Source organism: Agelaius phoeniceus, chromosome 4, assembly GCF_051311805.1.
Source record: "Agelaius phoeniceus isolate bAgePho1 chromosome 4, bAgePho1.hap1, whole genome shotgun sequence".
Classification (NCBI taxonomy): Eukaryota; Metazoa; Chordata; class Aves; order Passeriformes; family Icteridae; genus Agelaius; species Agelaius phoeniceus.
In genome coordinates this window covers 36,178,306-36,198,322 of record NC_135268.1, presented here as the reverse complement: position 1 = coordinate 36,198,322, position 20,017 = coordinate 36,178,306, and the positions used below count along the sequence as shown (strand labels likewise).

The 20,017-nt window shown below is 36.1% G+C and overlaps 1 protein-coding gene across 3 annotated transcripts in view; it reads left to right on the top strand.

Moving 5' to 3' along the window:
• The window catches only part of SPOCK3 (SPARC (osteonectin), cwcv and kazal like domains proteoglycan 3), a 165,661-nt gene that overhangs the window by 42,873 nt on the left and 102,771 nt on the right, over window positions 1-20,017 (top strand). For 2 of the 3 annotated variants that reach the window (XM_054632779.2, XM_077177278.1), the window contains exon 3: window positions 18,926-18,971. The exons of the other annotated variant lie outside the window; for it this stretch is intronic. In XM_054632779.2, the coding sequence (XP_054488754.1) occupies window positions 18,926-18,971 (46 nt within the window). The remainder of the gene's footprint in view (window positions 1-18,925; window positions 18,972-20,017) is intronic. 3 annotated transcript variants of the gene reach the window in all.

The following is a 20,017-nucleotide window of genomic DNA, read 5'->3' as shown; positions in this document are numbered from 1 at the left end:
TACATAGGCCAAGTAATTTCACTGCCAAGCTCTGGAAAAAACCCAGATTCCTTAATACTCCCAATCTGATGTACAGATATTGGGCTGATCCTTAGAATATGAAAGTTAAGAAATGAAGCATTCAGAAATTATACTTAAAATTTCAGCCTGATGCATTTACTGGTCCTGTTGTTGCTACACAGTATGATACAGCATGCTCATGTCTTGCACCTCTTGAGTGGAAGGGATTTTCTGTGAGCCATGCTTGACTTCAAGGGCAAAGGACTTAAGAATCATTATACTTGTGTTTCAGTCATGTTTCAAAGTGCAGAATAGATAGTGAGGGCACAGAACTACAGGAAGAAAAAGAAAGGTAAAATTAGTTTATACTTCAAGTTATGTGTACTGAAACATTATCTCTGGTTTCTGTGTTTATTTTTAAATATTCAAGCTTTCTAACTTGAAGAAAGTAATAGCATTGAGTATAACATAAAAAAAAAGTTACGAAAAGTAAATTTTTTTGCACAAAACCAGCTATTAAGTATTTAATGAAATAGAAGTGATGGATCGATACTGTAGCATTGTCATGTCTAATGGAACATACACTGAAGAGAATACCTGAAGAGAATGTTACACGTAGGAGCCTCACTACTCTTATCCAAAGGCTTCTTTAAGGCGGGTCCCTCACAGATTTTCTATCTTTGAAACTCAGAGAAAGGTTGCATATCCCCCAGAATGAGCACACCATAAATCAGTTTAAGTCCTTAAACTTGATTCTACTTTAAAATATAACTCAACTGCCTAATCTGTAATGTTTTTCTGCAGAATAAACTGCAGAGATTACATGTAAAGTTTCAATCAAGTTTTTTCCATGCAAGCAGTCATGGTGAATGAAAGAATTAAAATCCCAAGTGAATGTGTCCCTGAGCAGCCTGCTGTGGTTGACCCTGCATGAAGCATGGGTGAAATTAAAAATATTCAGTTGTTCATGCCAACTTGAACTTCTCTTTCTCTGATCCTGTAAAATGCAGATGCTTATAGTTCCCCAAATTACCAGATGAAGCTGGTAGTTATTGCTTTCAAGTTCGTGTGTTCAAGTAGGCTGTTGATAAACTCTAGAATGTCTTCTCTGTTTAGGGGTTGGTGTGTCTTTTTTTGGGTGTGTCTTTTTTTGGGTGTTTTTGTTGTTTTGTTTTGTTATGCTTTTTAAGGCATTTTGATTTGTCCCAGTTTTGAGCCTAGCACACAGCTTTTTGGCAGAATTCTATTGCAACTCCAGTGTCACCAGTGCAAGTATGTGCTACATATACACGCACACATATTAAAACATAAATGAGCCAACTCTTAAAGTTGTTTCCTATTGTCCTAAATCATTTTTGTTTGTAAAGAGTAAGAAAATAGGTTTTTGGATTGTGTCCAGCATTTCCTTCTTGTAGACCTGAATATTGAGTTTCTTCTTTGTCTGTGTATTTCTTGTGACAATTCTGTTTCTGTGTTTAGTAGTTTAATGTGAGCAGTTGCTTAAGTGGGCATCTTAACTTATTTATTCTGCTTCATTTTCATATTCCTCAATTTTTCAGGAAAAAATATTTTCTATTTAAATATAATGTTCACAAGCTAAAATGAAGATTGTTAAAAAGAATAAAACAGAACATGATCTACATAGAGGCACATATTCCTGTTAGTAATGTTGCTTATGCCTGTATGTGTGTATCTGTGTGCCTCATAACTAAACTGTCTAATTTGTCTATTTTACTGTGGCATTAAGTAAACAGTTTGAAAGAAAAGCTTATTTGTTTAAGTGTAATGAATATGTGTATGGACTTAGGTATGTAGTTCTGAAACAGGATTTATTTCAGTAGATGTCTGGAAAATAACTGGCTTGGTATCTTATAAGCAGGTAGATAAGAGCAATTTCTTGGATTTGTGTGCATGTACATGGTAAACCATCACACTGTTTAGTAAACCTGTAGAGTTTTCACTGGCCACTTTAGACACAGTCTCTACTTTATAGTGAAAACCAAAACAAAATGTATTATTATAAAATTGATATTTTATTCCAAAAATGTGTGGCTTATTTATAATGTAAGTACGTCAGTGCTTTAGTGAAGGTATCCTTCTTGATGATGGCAATAATACAGTGGAGTTCTTTGTATTTGCCTTTTATGTGTGAGAACTCTGTGAAAAGTGCTTGTCCACATTCAGATGTCTGTAAATATTCCAGGACTAGTCTTTATATTTCTGTGTAAGTAGGAAAGCTGCAGTGAGGCTAATGATATGTATAGTGGGTGGACAGGTATTGAAAAGCACTTTGCCCCTGTACCTTATTTAAAATCTGGAATTGAACTCCAGCTCTGAGATAAGAAATTCCTTAATATCAGCCAAAGCTATTTAAACTGTAAATCTGTTGCAAAATACATCCAAATTCAAAGGTCAGTACTGTTTCTTCCTCCTCCTTCACTGTAAAGCAAAATAAATAAGGTCCAGTCTCTCATTCTGTGTTGAAAACTTAAAGATGACTTAGTATAAAGGGATCTGGGGTAAAAAGCCAAAGGAGTTTTGACAATATGGGAGTCTCTTCGTCAAAATATTATGATTAAGTTGAAATATCTTGTTTGCCCCTTTTAGAGGAAATATAGAACTGGGATCTGGAAGGTGACAAGGCAGCTCAAGTTTGCAAATGGGTGCTGCATTTGATTGTGATGTAGCTGCAAGCACTACTGTCAAGCCAGAAGAAACATGGAAACACATGCTTTTCTTTACTGATTTCATCATAAAAGGCAATCAAAACCTAAAATCAAAAAAATCAAAAAGTATTGAGTAGAGATTTGAAATAAAGACCTAGTTGGCATTGTAGAACAGTTCTCCTCATAGTTTTGGTCTTTTGATTAAGTATTATCCTACTTAAGTGTAGTACATTATATGGTAGTATACAGTTCTTACAATAAAAAAGGTTTCTATGTATTTTATAATCTCATAGAATAGTTTAGGTTTAAAGAGACCTTCTAAAGGTCTTCAGGCCAAACCTCCTGCAGTAAGCAGGGATGTCTTCAACCAGACCAGGTTGCTCAGAGTCCCATCCGACCTGGCTGTGCATGGTTTCAGACAGGGCATTTGCCACTGCTCTGGGCCACCTGTTCCAGTGTCTCACTGCTCTCATGGGAAAGCATTTCTTCCTTGTATCTAGTCTGTATTTGTGCTCTAAACAGTTTAAAGCCATTACCCCTTGTCTTATCACTATAGACATATTTGGTGCGCTTCTGTTCTTTTATAGGTCATTTTATTTTTATCTAAGCATGTCAGCTATCATACAAAACATCACACATTAAATACTTTAATAGAAAAAATTGTTGGGCTATAATCTTTTTGAAAATATTGTGTGTGGCTGAAAATAAGGCTTGTCAATGCAGATACACTGTAACAACTCAGAAATTGGCAAGATATTCATAGGCTCAGCTCCAGTACTCAATCTATGCTGTAGAAGAAGAGCTGACTTGGCTATATTCTAGGGCCTGACAGGCAAAAAATAGATCTGTGGGGTTGGTGCTTTTTGGGTTTTTTGTTTGTTTGGTTGGCTTTTGTTTTGTTTTTTATTTTTGCTATATGTATAGGGTAAAAATTTGATTCTTTAGGTTGTGATCCTCATTTATGTGCTACAGATATTTTTTTAATCCCAGACTTGGAAATCTGTTATAATACTGGGTATGGTGTCTAGTGCATTACAATGAGAAAGCATGGACTTGATTTTGCCTATTGTCTCTCAAGAAATGTTTAGAATGTCCTTGAAAAGTGTTTGCATGAGAGGAGGATGAGAAAATAATCTTAAACAGTGAAGACTAAGATGGGTTTTTTTCTGTTTTCAACTGTCCTTTGGAGTAGTTCAGAGAAGGTAGAGCCAGGCTGTTTTCCTTACTGATTGGCAGGCATGGGATTTAGAGGTAAAGGACATGTTACAACATGAAAGCCCTAATTAAGTGAAATAAAAAAAATTTCTTGTGAAAGTAGACAAACAGTGGAATGGGTTGCCCAGACCAAGAGTTGGAATCTCTGTTCCTAGAGATACTCAAAGTTTGATTGGGCATGACTGTGCAACCTTTTGTAATTGGACATGCTTTAAGCAGTGCTTAAGACTAGAGGACTTCCAGAGGTTGTTTACAACCTTGAGTTATCATTTTATGATTATATGGAAAATTAATATTAAATAAGAGACTTTGCTATACTTAGGAAACACTAGGGAGTTTTTAAGACCTCATTTGCTAAACAGTTTGTGATAGTATTTTGTGTAATTTGTGAATGCAAATTGCAGGCTTTAAGTATTAGATCTGGTACTGTTCTGTTGAGGAAGTTTACAAAATGTTCACTTCTTTCTTAAGTCAGAATGTGCAACTATCCATTATTTGCTAGCTTATTTAATCAACAGGGTAGAGGAAATACTTGAGGGAGAATGATACAATAGATAAGTTTCTTTTCAGATGTAACACAAATGATACATAATTACAGAAGTTAAATTGTAGAATATATTTGAGAAAAATTATGTGTATTTATATGTATCTTACCACAAACACGTAGATCTGTGCACTGGTTTACAAATCTAGAAATTGTTGCTAAGTGCCACTACCAGACTAGGAAAATTGCTTTCTAGTGTGGTTAAAAAGAATATAGAATGGAGGACACTACCTTGGTAGTGTTGTGGTTGTCTTACTGTCTCCCTTTATCTGTGTGCACAGTGGTTTTGATGTAGTGATTTCCCTATCTCACAGGAGTAAATAAATCTGTTCCTATGTTGATCATAATAGCAAAGAGTAGACTAATTCTACCTCCTTTCTTTTATCAGTAGGATTTTGTTAGAATTACTCAGCAGGGCAGCTTTGAGACATATTTCTCCTCTGAGCCTTTTAAATGTTTTAGCACTGATGCTGCTGAGGCAACTCTTTATTTTTTAAATAATTTTAAATTTCATTGTGACAAGATGGTGTGCTGGAGGAACACGCAATCTCAGGCCAGTGAGGCTGATGCAGTGCTATCCATTTTTGGATCTAACAGTGTTGTTGGATCATCTCTCCTAAAATCTGAGAGAGATGCTCTAGTAGAGGATTTAGGACAAAATGTAATTTGTTCAAAGGCACCATGGTTTTCTAACAGTATTTCAAGGTCCACAGAGAAAGCTGGATTCTGAATGCAGAGGCTTGGCATGAGGATTCAGATCCCAACTGGCCTCACGGTCCAAAGCAGACAGGTGCTCTCAAGTATTTAAGAGGAAAGATTGTTGTTTCAATGCAGTTGGTCATAGCTGTTGACCTGGAAAACATTTTGCTTTTTTGCTTTTATCACCAAAGCAAACTACACATGATCCTGAAAAAATATGACTAGTTGAGGATGGGAACTCAATCTGTCTTTAAAGTATCACTGAGAAGAAATGAACTGAAATGTTAATGTACTCAAGTGCCCTTTCAGGCCATTGTTTTTCTTTTCAGCAGAAGTAAGCTGGCACATATAGGCCATTAGAAATAAAGAAAGATAGTCTTCAGCTATGATTGCAGTTCATATATAAAGTCTGTTATTACTGAACATTTCCATAGACTGAAAAAGGGAGTTGGCACCCAGTCTTAAATGTTAGCTGTAGTTGTTGTTATTGTTGAATTCACTGCAAAGATTGGGTATGTTGCTTTATTTTTGTAACTAGCACATTGACAGCCATGACATTCTGCTGCTCCTTGTTTGTCACTGTAACTAAGACAACTCAACATGCAGAGTTTGTAGGTAAACACACAGTAAGGGCACCAAGGATTTGATCCCTGGTCTTGGTATATACCTTTTTTATTGCAAAACTTACATGACAGAGAAAGGCAATGATATGTGCAGTATTTTAGAGATTAGTTTTATGATAGATCAGGATTTTCTAAATTGTCATTAGCACTGTGTCTGCTGCATTGAGCTGTCATTCTCTATAAGTATAGCTGGTTTAACTACCAAAGTGCTTCTGGTTTTAGCAGCTGTACACTTGATAGCTGCAAAACCTGTGCTCTTTACACAACAAATTTGAGTCAAATATTAACATCAACATTTCAAGAAAGTGTCAGCCAAAGAGGACATGCAGACAGAAAGTCTGATTCTCCTTCTGCTTATATATAGTGTACTTATTTCAGAATCAACATGGAATTAAATTAGCAGAATAGTTATCCATGATGTTTTCTTTGTAATCTCATTTCCCTATTTGGAAATGGGAGGTCTCAGCTGTTTTTTCCAGATCAGTCTCCTCTGTGCCAAGCTTTACTTGGGCAGGAAATCTACTGGCAGACACATATAGTGCCTTGCTGAATTTGACATGCCATATTTAATAAACTGTGTTTAGAAAATCATTTCTATAGCAACATTGCTGTAATGTGGAAAGAAGAGAATGTGTGTGATTAGTGATAGAAGTATTATTTAGTGTTGGTCTTTTAATAAGGCAGGTTATGCTACTTGCTATTTCCGCATGAAGTGAGCTCTGAATACAGATCCTCTGGGTTACACAAAAAGTAGTGGCAAGTAATTTCACCCTCAGTAATTACACCCTCAGTCAGTAATTACTTTTAGTGTTTGAGTTTAGGATAGTATGAAAAATTCAACAACAGGTAGGCTGGATATGCTCAACAAATCATTGTAATTAGTTGTATGTCAATCTCTTTTTTGCATACTTTAAGCGTGACTTTTTTTTTTTTCTTCTTCTTATAGTGATTAAAATAATGGTGAAGCTTGGCCCCCAGGTGAGAAAAATATTTAGAAAAGACTTAATGGGCTTCTGTGGATTTTGGGTCAAGCCCTGTTCCTGAAATCTAGACTTAGAAACTTGATATAGCAAAATGGGAAATGAGGTGAGATGATTTTCACTGGATTTTTTTTTTTTTTTTTTGATAGCATAAGGCTATGGAGCTTCTTAAAGGAATGTGGACTGGGGTTTAGAGCTACTATAAAAAGAACATTTAATTTGATATTCTATCATTTTAGCTCAGTTTAGGCTTTTAACAAAGATAAGTCTCATTAAAGCACTACAGAAAATTTCTGAACAGAAAAGACAATAGCTTTTTGTGAGAAGGAATAGAGAGTTCTGTCTTTTGTCATCCTTGGCATAGGGCCGTGCATCAGGGCTTAACTCAGAAACTAAGAGTGAAAGAAGAATTAGGAGGAGGCTGAAGTTCACAAATTGCCTTCTATTTGGAAAGATCCCAAAATAAATTGCCATGTATGTTGTACAAATGATTAACATTTGGCAACATTGAAATTAATCTCATTTTGGGGCAGGATACAGCAGATTTTTAGTGCTCAGCAATAAAATTCTATTTTAAGCCAAATTGAAGACTCTCACTGTTTTTGAAGCACAGGGAAAACTCAAGAATACAGAATGCAGTTTCCTAGTTGGATACCAAAAGGGCTCATCTTCCTTTTCAGGGACTGTGTGTGTGTCTCTGTGTGTGTGTGTGTCTCTGTGTGCACAGAGTTGTGTCAGTTGTAATTGCAGCTGGTAAGAATTTAGCCCAAGTAAAATAGTCAAGTCTTTGGTGTTAAGTCCCTCAAAAATAAAAATGTTTCTGACAGCATAGTCCTTTCTAATACACTGCTCCTCGTGAGTTCAGCATGGACTTGGTGTGTCATGTACTGAAGCATCAAAAGGGTTTCCTGCAGCCACTGGGATTACCCTTTGTCACTCATCCTGGCAAGGTCTGAGTCTGCTGGGTTTGAGATTAAAGTCCATAATAACCTGACATAAGACCTGAGGGATTGAGATAACAGAATGTTCTTGTAGATAGGAAAGGAGGATGATGCTAGGGGTATAGTAAGAAGTAGCATGATGTAATTTCTTTGAGTGTTAAATAATAATTTGTCTTGGTCATGGTATTTTATGGTAATAGTCCACAGATATTTCGTATTGGCAGTTTGCAGTTAAGATCCAAACATTGTGATAAACATGGCTTTCTAATTTTGATGTGTGTAAACTAGTCCTTTAGTCAAATCAGTGAAAGTGAGTTAGCATTCAAATATTTACCTTGTCTAAAAATATTTCTGCTGATGTCCTTGAGATCTGGAGAAGCCCTAAAGACTGAAATAAGCAAAATGTAACTTTTAAAGAAAAAGCAGTGAAAAATTTTAAGAAAAAATTCAAATGATAGTGACTAAGAGTAAAGAGTAGGTGATTAGTTAATGAAATTTGGAGATGATGATGAGTCCATTAGTGCACATTATAAGATGCTGCTGCAGCAGGGATACCAGCCGAGAGATTTTTTTTCTTTCAAGAGTTTCTAGTCTTAAATTTAGGGTAGTTTTTCCTTCATCAGTTCCCAACACAGGTAATGGAGCTTTCCTTACTCATGCTTGGTGTTTGCTGACATCTCTTACTGTAGAGCTTTGTCCTGTCCTGTTTCATGATCAGGACGTCTGCTATCACAGGATCTTACACCAATGCTCTGGAAACCATTTAGGAATGGGCTGCTTCTTGATCCTTGCTTTGCCCTTCAATAAGGGATGCATTGCAGGGCATCTTACAGCACCACATGCTGAGGTTGATTGGAGTTTTCATATAAAGCAGGAACTTCATAATATAGTGCATATGAAAACATATTTCAGAATAATGCATGACTAACATCTACAAGAAATGGGTCAATTACTTTGAGATAAATTTAGATTGCATGTGAGAATAATTCCTTCAAGAAATTCAGCACTTGGTGATATACTTTTTTATTATCCTGTGTGAATTAATTAAAAGAGTAGTGCTGGTGTTTCTAAACTTCTGTTTGAGTTTAAAATCCCATAGATTCTTTTGCTGATCTTTTGAATGCTTTTATTTATTCTTTAGGCTTCATCAGTAAAAGTTACTGCTTTAGGGTCTGAGAAATAATATTGTCTTATGGAGCCCTGCATATTGAACTGTTCTTTTTCTGCATATCTGCTGTTGTTCATGATGAGAATGAAGCCAGACTTTGCTCTTAACAATAAGGAATAATGATTTTATTTTCCTTAGAACCGATGGAAGATAACCATTCTGGAGGAGAACCATTCTTCAGTGATTTCTCTGAGGAAGACAATTCTGATGTAGCAGATTTGGCAGACAGCATTTAGTGATTAAAAACAGCCATAAAAAACACACAGTACTGAAGTGTGGTTTTGTACATATTGTCACCTCTGCTCAATAAAGACATTAAGGATGATGTTCAGGGTAGTATTTCTGTATATACTTAGGAAAAAGAGAAACCCTCTTTTTCTTTTCCTGGCTTGCTGAGCTAAGATGTGTGTAAATAGGGAGATGATACCTGGTACATTTACACGTCTAAGAGAAGAGCACTGTAGGAGCTGACTTAGAGAAACTTCTTCAGAACTATTCCTAAACATTGGGACTAAAACCAGGGCTAGATCAGCTTCTCTGAAAAACAAGGGATCAGGAGGGCAAAGCAAATATGTCACATACACAGATTTTGTGCTATATCTGGCAGTATTATTAGGGGAAGCTGAACCAGTCTGAACCCCTTTTGCTGCTGTTGCCCTGCAGTTAGGAAGCCTACAGCTGCAGTTTGAAAGACAGAGCAAGGCTGCTGCTTCTCAGTGTTTTATGGGTTCTGTAGATGCATAGTAAGTAGGCTCTTCTGACTCATATTTCTCTGTAGCATATCCTGATTTTCTTGGTACTTTTAATACATGCTAATGAATTAAGTTACAGAGTATCCTAGGGAGTATTTACTTAGTGTGGGAGATTCTTACATGTTTTTCACCACACATGGTATAGATATCAAAAGAGCCTTAACTCTCCATAACACAGGCATAGTGGCTGGAGTTGGGAAACAAAACATCCGTGATTTCCTTAAAATTAATTTACTTTTATTTGGGATTCTTAATCTTCACTGTCAGTAGGATTCAGCCTAAACTCCTTGTCTTGTTTATCCACCTGGTATCACCGTCTTGCATTTTACTTGAAACTGTTGCAACTCTATTGCCTTAACTTAGCAAAGCTTTTGTCAAGGGAGGGAATAATTGGAATGTGCAGTGTTGTCAACATTTTTTGCTACAATTTTGCAGATACAATAATAAAAATGTCACAAGACAGATGTTTTTTAAGGGATGAGGAAAAACAATTATGGACATGTTAGAACTGGTGTTTGAAAAATTGGAACATTAGAAAGCTTCTTGAGACAGCAGCCTCTCTTGATTTGTCTGAGAAATATTTTGGTATTATATTAATCTTCACTAATATAAACAGAGCTTTTCTTGGAAAGGAAGTATCTGATTAGGGGAAGTTCAGAATAGGTAAGTAATATAGCAATATTGTGAATTTTAGACTTAAATTTTAAATATAGGTTGAATGAGCACAGATCTTATAATTTTTTCCTACAAAGACTGGCATGTTTTTGAAAATAAGTTGTAGTTGTGAAGTACATTCTTAAGGAGATACAGGAATTAGGCTACTAAAGCCTAAATTTCTTCTTAAGCACATGGGACATTTGGCTTGTAAATATTTTTCTAAGAAATGAACCCTGACTTGGTTCTGTTTAAACAAACAGACTAAGATATGCCAATGAAATCCCTTTAATCTGGAGAGTAACCATTTCTTTTTGCTAAAACAGCTGATCTTTTCCAAATGTACCTAATCAATAAGCCCAATTCAAAAATATATTGCTTGCTGAAATATGTGTTTTCCCAAATCACTATAAAATACCATTCCTGTACTAAATCACCTCTCACCCTGAAATGTGTATGTGCTTCTTCTGTCTTGTTCTTCAGTTTGCTAAATTTGTAATTTTCTAATGTTAGCAAGAAGTCCGGGAATTTCTCTGTATCCTACCAATCAAAAGGGTGACGAGTTACTTAGAATATAGTTCTCTTTTTCATACCATCCTTATTTTCTCTTGTCTTTATACTTCTCTTATTGATGTTAAACTGCATGACATCTTTTTTAAATTCTTTAATTGTAGATAGGAATTATTTTGTTAATATCTGTGTAGCACTCTTGAGCTGAGACCAGCAATTTTAACTACTTCCCTCTGTTATTCATGTTGTATATGTGTGGTTTTCCCTCCATCCCATTTTCTGTTGACACATCTGTTCTTACTTGTTTTGTAATGATAATAGCACTGCAATTCCTCTCTCATAACATTTTAAATTCCTTAATTTCTTCAATTTTGGACTGTTTTCACACTAAGGTGTTCTTTGTCTCCGTGGCAGTGAGGGGTAGGCTAGAACATTGTCCTGAGCCTTAGTGTGAGAGACTTATTTTCTCCTCTGCTGGGAGAAACATACCAAAATCTGTCCATGCAGCTGGCATGATATAGTAGATCTCATGACCGTCTTTGTAATTAATTTTCTCCAGGTTGGAAAACAAACAAGCAAACAAAAGAAATGTCATTAAAAGTATAGTATCTGTAATTGTAAGTGATCCCAGGACATGCAAAAAGACATAAATTTTTACCTTCCTGAATGAAAATTGATGACTAGCACTTTTTTTCCTCTCTTGCTGTGGCCAGATACAGTTGAAAAAATGTTTTCCAAAAACTGTTTAAGAGCCAAGGCCTTTTCAAATCCTTTTAGACATTTAGCAGACCTTTAAAACCTAGACTGTTCCTGTCCTTGTGCCCTCCCTGTGTCCTTCACATCTTACAGGGCTTCTGTCCTGAATATGACAAGTTTGTATTGCTGCATTATACAAAAAAAAAAAAAAGGCTGGTGGAGGGAGAAAGAAAAGTTTGAAAAGACAAATTACATGAGCTCCTGTCATTTGTGGAATAGTGCAGCATTTGATATAGAAGGTGCACACACCCCCCATTGTCTCCTTGTGCACAAAACTGTTATTTCATTGTGCAAGCCTCTCTGCCTGGTCATTGGTGGGTCTCTGCACTGAGTATTTTCTTTCTTAGCTTTTATCTTTTTAAGATGTTAGCTTTTTTTTTCCAGTTTCTAAAGATCTCCTTCATACAGTTCACCTTTTTTTTTTTTAATAGACACAAACCATAGCCTCACAATCATATTGCCATTCTCTTTCAACATGCCAAGGTAGATTCCCTCCAGCCCCACATATAGGATCTGAGTTCTCTGTATAGTCTGTTGCTGTTTTCTGTTTTGCTTTTGGCTGTCTGTGGAACTGTATGCAGAGGATCAGGGAGTAATTTTTGCCCTTGTTGCCTTGGCCTGGTGCATTAGTGAAGTGGCATCTGAGGAAATGGAACAGCATCAGGTGCATGAAATGCCTGAGCAGGCATATGAAAGTCCCACAGATAGTCTTTTTTTCTCCTGTTGTCTAGGAAATATATTTTAAGGCCTTCTTCATAAGTTCAATCCTGAAAGCATAATAGAAGAATGACCAGAACGTTTTGTATTTGTAGTGAAAAGATGGTCCATTATTTCTTTTATTCATGATGAGAAATATGAGATGCACTTTTAAAGAAACAATGTTTTAATTTTTACTGGGATTTAGAAGCTTATAGTGCTTGTGCTTTGATATTAATTCCTTCCTTTTCAAAATGTTTTTCAGTACTTTCTCCATATTTCTGAATATATGCTTTAGTGAGCATTTGGTATTTCTTGACAAGTGATTTCAAATACTGTGCTATTCAAACTTGCTGTCAGTAACGCTGCTAGTACCAAAAAGACAGCATCCACAGAAATCTTACTGAATGGGAGCTGTGCAACAGAGAGGGCTGAAAAGTGGTGGCTCCCAGCCCAGCTTCATCAATGGTGCTAGAAACACGAGGCCAAGGAAGGGAGCGGGATGAACACTGGATGTGGGGAGCTGAGTGCCAGAGTCACTGGAAGCAGCTATTGATTCTAGTTTTGCTTTGGCAGCCCCATGAATACTGGCCTCAGGGGTGGCAGGGCCCAGGGGCTGGGGAGGAAGCTGCCATCAGGCTCCCTGCAGGCTGGCACAGAACAGCAAAGCCGTGTCCTTTCACCTGCCAGTGCTGTCCCCGCTCCTGGGGGCTGCCTGCCAGGCAAGCAGGGAAGGGGCTTTGCAGCAAGGCTCTGTATTGCCTGCAGGTGATGATGTCTTTCTCTGCCAGAGGAACAATGCTTATATTACCTCTGGGGTGGTTCATTATTTTGGAATTTTTCTGGTGTTGGTTCTTTGAGTTATTAACTGATAGTTATCTTGGCTCCTTGATTCTCAGAAGTATTGATGTGAAGGGTTGCTGCCTGTGTCTGTATCTGAGTACTCTGAGCACTGAACTCCTGGTGGTTTTGGCTAAACTAATTATGTTTCTAATGGGAGACTTAATCTGCAGTCAAAGCTGGCGGAAGTCTCCTTTTTGCTTGTCTGTAAATACCTTCTGGGCTTATTTTCTTTAATTTCTTAAGTGTAATAAATGTGATTTTAAATCATTTTTTTTAACTGATTCACTCAAGAATGCTTCCTGCTCTGTGCTATTCTTAAATTTGGCTTTGTGGAAAGCAAAACAGGTATTTCAGCTGGTGGGAAACGGGAGAGCCTGTTGAGAAGAAAGTATTGAGCCAAAAAATGTGCTAGATGCAACAGTCCCTGCCCTCCTGGAACTAGTTTTGTTCCTAATTCTACTGCAGACCTGTAGCTATGTGACATCACATATGGTCTGACAGATGAAGCAACTTATTACATGCCTCTGGGACAATTAGTAAAAAATGTGCTAAGGAGCACAAGGTCCATGCTGGCTTCTTGCTTTCACAGATGTTCTGAGGTATGTGAGATGCAGTGGTAGTAAATAGGGTTCTGGGGAGTGTAGTGTCTGCCTTATTCTCATGTGTGCACTATCCTGCATTTAATGGGCTAAACTGACCCTCCACATTTGTACAGCAGAGTGCTCACATGGCCTATGATAGATCAGATGTCTGTGCACTTCAGCAGAGATGAAAACCAGCATCTGATAGGCAAGTGAGTATCCACATGCTGCTGAACAGCATGTCTGCATCCTGGATGGGAATTCCAGACTGGCTCAGGTTTCAGGTTGAGGAATTTTCTAATACATAAGAATAATATATTTTCCTGGTGCAATTTGTAGTTCCTCAGTTATGGTTTATGTTTTGGGGTAGTACTCTCATTAGATGTGTATATCTTAGTTACTCTGAGTTTGCTGTCTGTGACCCTCATTTATTTGAGGAAGCTACAATATTTAGGACTGGTGGATTTCCCATATGATGGCAGTTTTGTTGTTGTCTCATCCTTTTATTACTGTAACAGTTCTTCATGTGACCAGCAATTTAAGGTTTTGTAGGAAAATGACAATCTCACTGTCATTAGGCTGAAGGTCCTGGAGCAAAATACAAGCAGAAAAAAATTTCTGCACACATTTTGTGCTTTCTTTTTCTGGCACTGGAAAGAGATTGGTGCAGAGGTATCAGAATGCAACTCTACCCCAGCTCTTTCTTTGAGACTTAGGATACAAATATCTGTTAGAGACACTGGGGAGGTTTGGGGCAGATGAATCAAATCCTCTGCTATTGGAGTGGTGCAAAGATGTGAGGGGGAGATACTTGGGGAGCTCAAGTTTGCTGCAGAATAGAGCTTGAGGCAAGGGGAGGGCTGTGATGTGAGATAGTTGGCTGAACTGAGTTGGCTTGTTGGAGTGGAGTCTGAAAATAGCACAGCTACCAAATAGCAAAGACCTAGCCTGAAAGAGGTAAAGAGCTTTCGTGTTGGATGAGAAGCAGATGTGTGTACTTGAGATGCAGATAGAAGAATTGGAATGGAAAGCCCATTAAGAACTCCTTGAAATTAAAAAGAGTGAAATACTCAATAGGAGAACAGCTAACAGCAGTGAGGAAAAAATAATCTGAATCTAATACTGTAGATTTTAAGTTTTTAGGCAGCATGGGCAACCAGAAAAACTTTTGCTTCTAAAATTGTCAAAGGCAATTCCATGTCCTTCTATAATGAAGTATGCAAGTCTTCCTTGTTAAAAAAAAACCCAACCCTTCTGTAGGAATAGGGAGGCCAGCAGTAAAATGTACTTTTTGCATTACAGTAAGTCATATAAATGGAATTTTGTATGGGCAGAATTAAGTTTGCTGTTGAACGGTGTTCAGGAAGTCATGTCTTTCCTGCTTTGGCAACTGTTAGAAGTATTGTTTCTTGAAAAGTTATTATAAATGAAGCCTGACATTGCTCAGATTTCTAAAATTGGTAGTTTGTAAGTCACATAAATAACAATACCCCTGTGCTGCACCAGTGAAATTGTACTTTAATAAAATATAAAGATAATTATAAGTTCAGAAAACTGCTTCAATTTTAGTGGTTTCTCTGTTACAAATCAGCTTTTATTTTAATATATTAGCTTTCACTGTGTAGGCCATACTAGAGTGAAAACGTTGAATACAAAACAAGGGCTGAGTTTTCTTTGTCTGATTTTTCAGGTTAACCTTGGTCTGAAAATATTTTGTGAGGAAACTTCCTTCCTCACCTATGGATACCTGCTGTTCTCTGAGTCACTCATCAACCATGTATAACTATGTTCTTTGGAATATAGATTTCTGTTCAAGTGGTGGCAGCATTTACAGAAAATGTTGCAGAGGACAGATGGGTTAAATAATGTAACAAATGTGCTACAGAGGAAAGATAAGCAATAGGCTCCTAGGTTCTGTGTCTATTGAAAGATGAAAACTTCTCCTGCATCACTACATTGCCATGTATGGTCTAAGTTTTTTGTTGTTTAATTTTTTTTCCATTGAGCTTTTTTCTCTCTTACCATAATGTGTATTTTTTTAAAAACTTACGTAATAACTCATTTTTAACAATAAGAGAGTACCTATAGAAGAATATTGAAGTCGAAAAAGAAGCAATAAAAATGTTCAAGGCAGAATATATATTTTCCTATTTTTTAATATCTTTTCTCATTAAGCTGCTGTTTTGGTTCTTTTTATAGAGTTGTCAGATTTTCAGACGATGTAATTTTTTTTTAATAGTAAGAGCTTTTCAGGAAAAAAAGTTATTAGTCTCAAATTGCATATATAACTGTAGCATGAGCTTAAGTTCTTAGAAACACTTCATCACTATGACCCTGAATGAGTGTAATGCTTAAATATGCACAATTTTAAGGCATGGATATTAAACTCATTGAAATCAATCATCCATGGCTATTAGAAGTGCTTTGTGTCTTTCAAAGAGACACTTGAAAGAAATCCTGACATTTCACATAGTTTCAAGCAGAGCAGTAAGGATGAATTTTCTGTTTAAAATGCATGAATAGCGTTAGCTGGAAGATGTTGAAAAAGCGATGTGGTTACTGTTACAAATCTGTGACTTTATTCTGCTTACTTTTACAACTTGCCCTTTAACATGCTCAGGACAATGGCAAGCAAACCAACCCCTGAAGAAATTCAGGAGACTTAGGATCTGTCCCGAGATCCCGACTTTTGCATTTATAGATTGCTACTTTACCTAGAGATGCTGTGATGATACCCAGACTTCACTGTAAACTGTGTATTCCTTCATTATGTTTTTATATTGAAATTGTGAAAATGAGGCTTTGTACATTATATAATGATCTTGATTACATTCTTCAGAGGATATTGAATCATATTATAATCAAACTTACTGACTGAAGATCAGAAAAGGACTGAATGTAAGAGGAAGCCAGGTTCTTATGCAGAAGGTTAAATAGCTTCAGGAATATTTGTAAAATTGTGAAGCTATAATTTATTGAAACATTTTCTTTACATAATCTGACAGTTGATTATCAATTTTAATTGTTTGTAGAGGCACATAGGGGTTTTGTTTAACATATCCAATAGTGGATTGTGTTTAAGTAGCACCTGATTGGAAAAATTAATTCTGTAGGAAAATCAGTATAGGTACATATGGTTTATGGCTATTTCTGGTTTATTTTGGATTTATAGTAGAGAATTCCATGCAAACCATTCAAATAATATTAAAAAGAACAAAAACATAGATACAACCTACAAAGACAACAGAGGGGTAGGCCTACTGGGGAGAAGAATACAGAACAAAATAGTGTTGTCTTGTGTATAGATCCATAATGCTGCTTTGTCTTGAATGCTCTGCACAATTCCAGTTGCCAAGAGAGCAGACTTGGGAAAGATTCACAGAAAGGTAACAAGAAAGGTAGGGAGCTGCTTTGTAGACAGAAGTCAGTCAGCAAGACTTTTGGCAATGCCTGAGGGATATTATCTTTGGTGTCTGTGAAGTTGTCTGCAGTAGAGATGAACAAGAATTGATTTATCTCCTGGATGGTTTCAGGCCAACTTGAGAACATATAATTTATACAAGCCCCACTTGTACATTCTTCCTTAAGCAAAATGCTGGATGCTTTGCTTTAGAGGGGATGTTTGTCACACTCAGGATGACTTCTCTTTGGTTCTAATAGCTGAATGTTCTAGATACTCTAATTTTTCACTATTTTAATAATAATACTCAATTTTCTGCATGGGCTCATTGTAAATGAACATTGTTGATTTAATGGACATAGAAAGAGAATCTACCACTTTGATATTTTTTTAAGAATCTTAAGTTTTGCCACTGTGGTGTGACTCCTGGAACAGAATTGCCTCCCAGCTGGTTCAGACCTGTTCAGAACACAACTGTAGGAATAACACCATGGTGAATATTAGGAGGAATATTTCAAAAATGCCATCATAATTGTAATTTCTGCTTACTTCTTGTGTGTTGGAAAATAATGATATGCCTGTGTGTATTTTATTACTTCAAAAATACAGTAATTAAAAAGACAAATCACATATACTGATTTGTGGATTTTTAATGTGTGCAGCACCAGAGTAAAGGAATGGTTAAGTATTGGTACAGAAATATGGTTCTATTTTGCACTTCCAGATTCTGCTCACTTCTGTCTTTATCTTTCAAAACACAAATTTTCATAAAAACATTTTTTCTAATAAAACACAATCAGTCAAATACAGATTAGGCTTCAACCACTTTTTTTTTCTTTTATTTTCGGGTCAAAACCCAATGAGTGTTCTGTACTTGCAAAGACATAGTTGATGCTTGATAATTTCTAAATTCTGACTGGATGCCTTTGACAACTGTATGAGATTTACATTTTCTCAGTATTTAAAATTTGTATAAATTGATGTTTTCTTACAGTGATCTTTTAGCAAGTGGGATAGAACTGCTGGATTTGACAGTACACCCGCTACATTTTGTTAAGTTTAATATATGCAGACTTTAAAATATTTGGTACAGTCTTTTAAATATTTTGTTCTAGAGAATAGTTAGTTGGATTAAGACATAATAATAAACAATTCCAGCCATTTTTTTGTGACACCTGTTATCTGAGATGTGCTGATGAATCTATTGTCTTGGCTGTGAATTTGTAATTTATTATCAAATGTCACATAATCTTGAAAGCAATTAGTTTAATTAAGTTTTTCCTTCTTGGAATTGAAGCCTAATGTAATTGATGACATAAAGACGAAGATATTTTACGTTTATAAAGATGATTTATAGGAAATAGAGCTAATTAGACTGACTAAATGAAAGATCTTACTGATGTGGTTAAAACTACATAGAAAATTATTTTTCCAAAATTCATATATTGTTTAAAATAGTTGTATTTTATTGATGATGACTTTGAAGCTTTACTTTTGAAAAGCCATGCATTGAAAGTGTAGTTAAGTTTTTCAATAGAATTGAAGTTAAAGTACAGGAAAACTACTGTAACATTTTAAAAACAGTGCTAGAAACATTACCTGTGTGAGTACTGTGAGTAAGACATTTTCTATTTTAAAGGCTATTAAGTAACATTTTTGAATAGCATTTTTACTATGAGTGATGCAAATGGCCTCTGAATTACACTGTTTTATTCTGTATAAGTAATTTGTCCCATTATGATAACTGTAATCTTTTTCTCTCCTTTTTTATTTTGTTTTGCTGCTTGCCTTTTCTAGGAAGTAGAGGTTGGTATGCTTCTTCTGTCTTTTATGATACTGTGAGCTTTTCGTGGATTCCTTATATTTTACTAAATTTAGGTTGTTTCTCCCCCTCCAGGATGATTATTTTCATACATGGAGTCCGGGTAAACCATTTGATCAAGGTAAGATTTTGCTCCTAGGTACTTGTGTGGAATAAAATTTAAGTAATTATATTTGTGCTCCTGTTCTAGAATATAACAGAAATCTCTTAATTTCTGTATTTTTCTCTGCCTTCAAATAGTTGATTTAAAGAGAACCAGAAATTCAGCCTAATTATCATTTTATGTCTGATTTTTTCAAACATTTATTGATTAGAGAGAGATGGGAGCATTAGAAACCTCCAAAGTAGCTTAAAGTTTCCCTTGGAAAAACACGAGCTTTGGAAGATTTTGTTTTATTTGTATATTTAAGTTAAGAGCTCAGGCCTTTTCCGTAGGACATCTGACAAAAAACGGGCATGCAGTCTAATACTTGTCTTTTGGAGTCAAGACAAAAAATTATTAAGATTTTTGAGTGTTTCTTTATATCTAACGGATAAAAGATGATCTAGAAAAACAATTTTGGGAGTCTGTCATGTTCAAGTGATCTATCTTGAGGCAAAATGCAGCTGGAGCATTGGGAATGCCGCAGTACAGCAGTTTTAGGCAGAGAATACTATGAGCAAATGCAGAAAACATTCCCATTACACATTCCCTCCCCAGGCATTGGAACTTAATATTTGCTGTCAATATAATCTCCCTCGTGTATGCGGTTTCAAAGTGTATTGCTGCCATTTTAGACCTGCTGAGAATATTGGTACTTTCTTTAATTGCTCTGAGAAGTGATTCAAGGGCTTTGTCTTGTCTGGTAGTGCCAGCGGCATAAATGCAATGAAGAAACGGTGGAGGGGCTCGTAGACAAGAGACCAAGATAAATATATGTTGTAAAGATAGTGTTTATTCAGTTTCAAGAACTTCCTCCACAATGGAAACTGACTTGTGAGGGATATTACTTTGTTGTAATATTAGAAAAATTTGTGATTGAAGGAACTGGTAGTTGTGCATATTATAAAAACAATGAATGTCTTGCATATAACCCTTCCAGTCCCTAAAGGGGTCTGCTTGAAAGCTGGTGAGAAGGGACGTTTTACAAGGACATGTGACAGGAAAAGAGGTAATAGCCTTAAGCA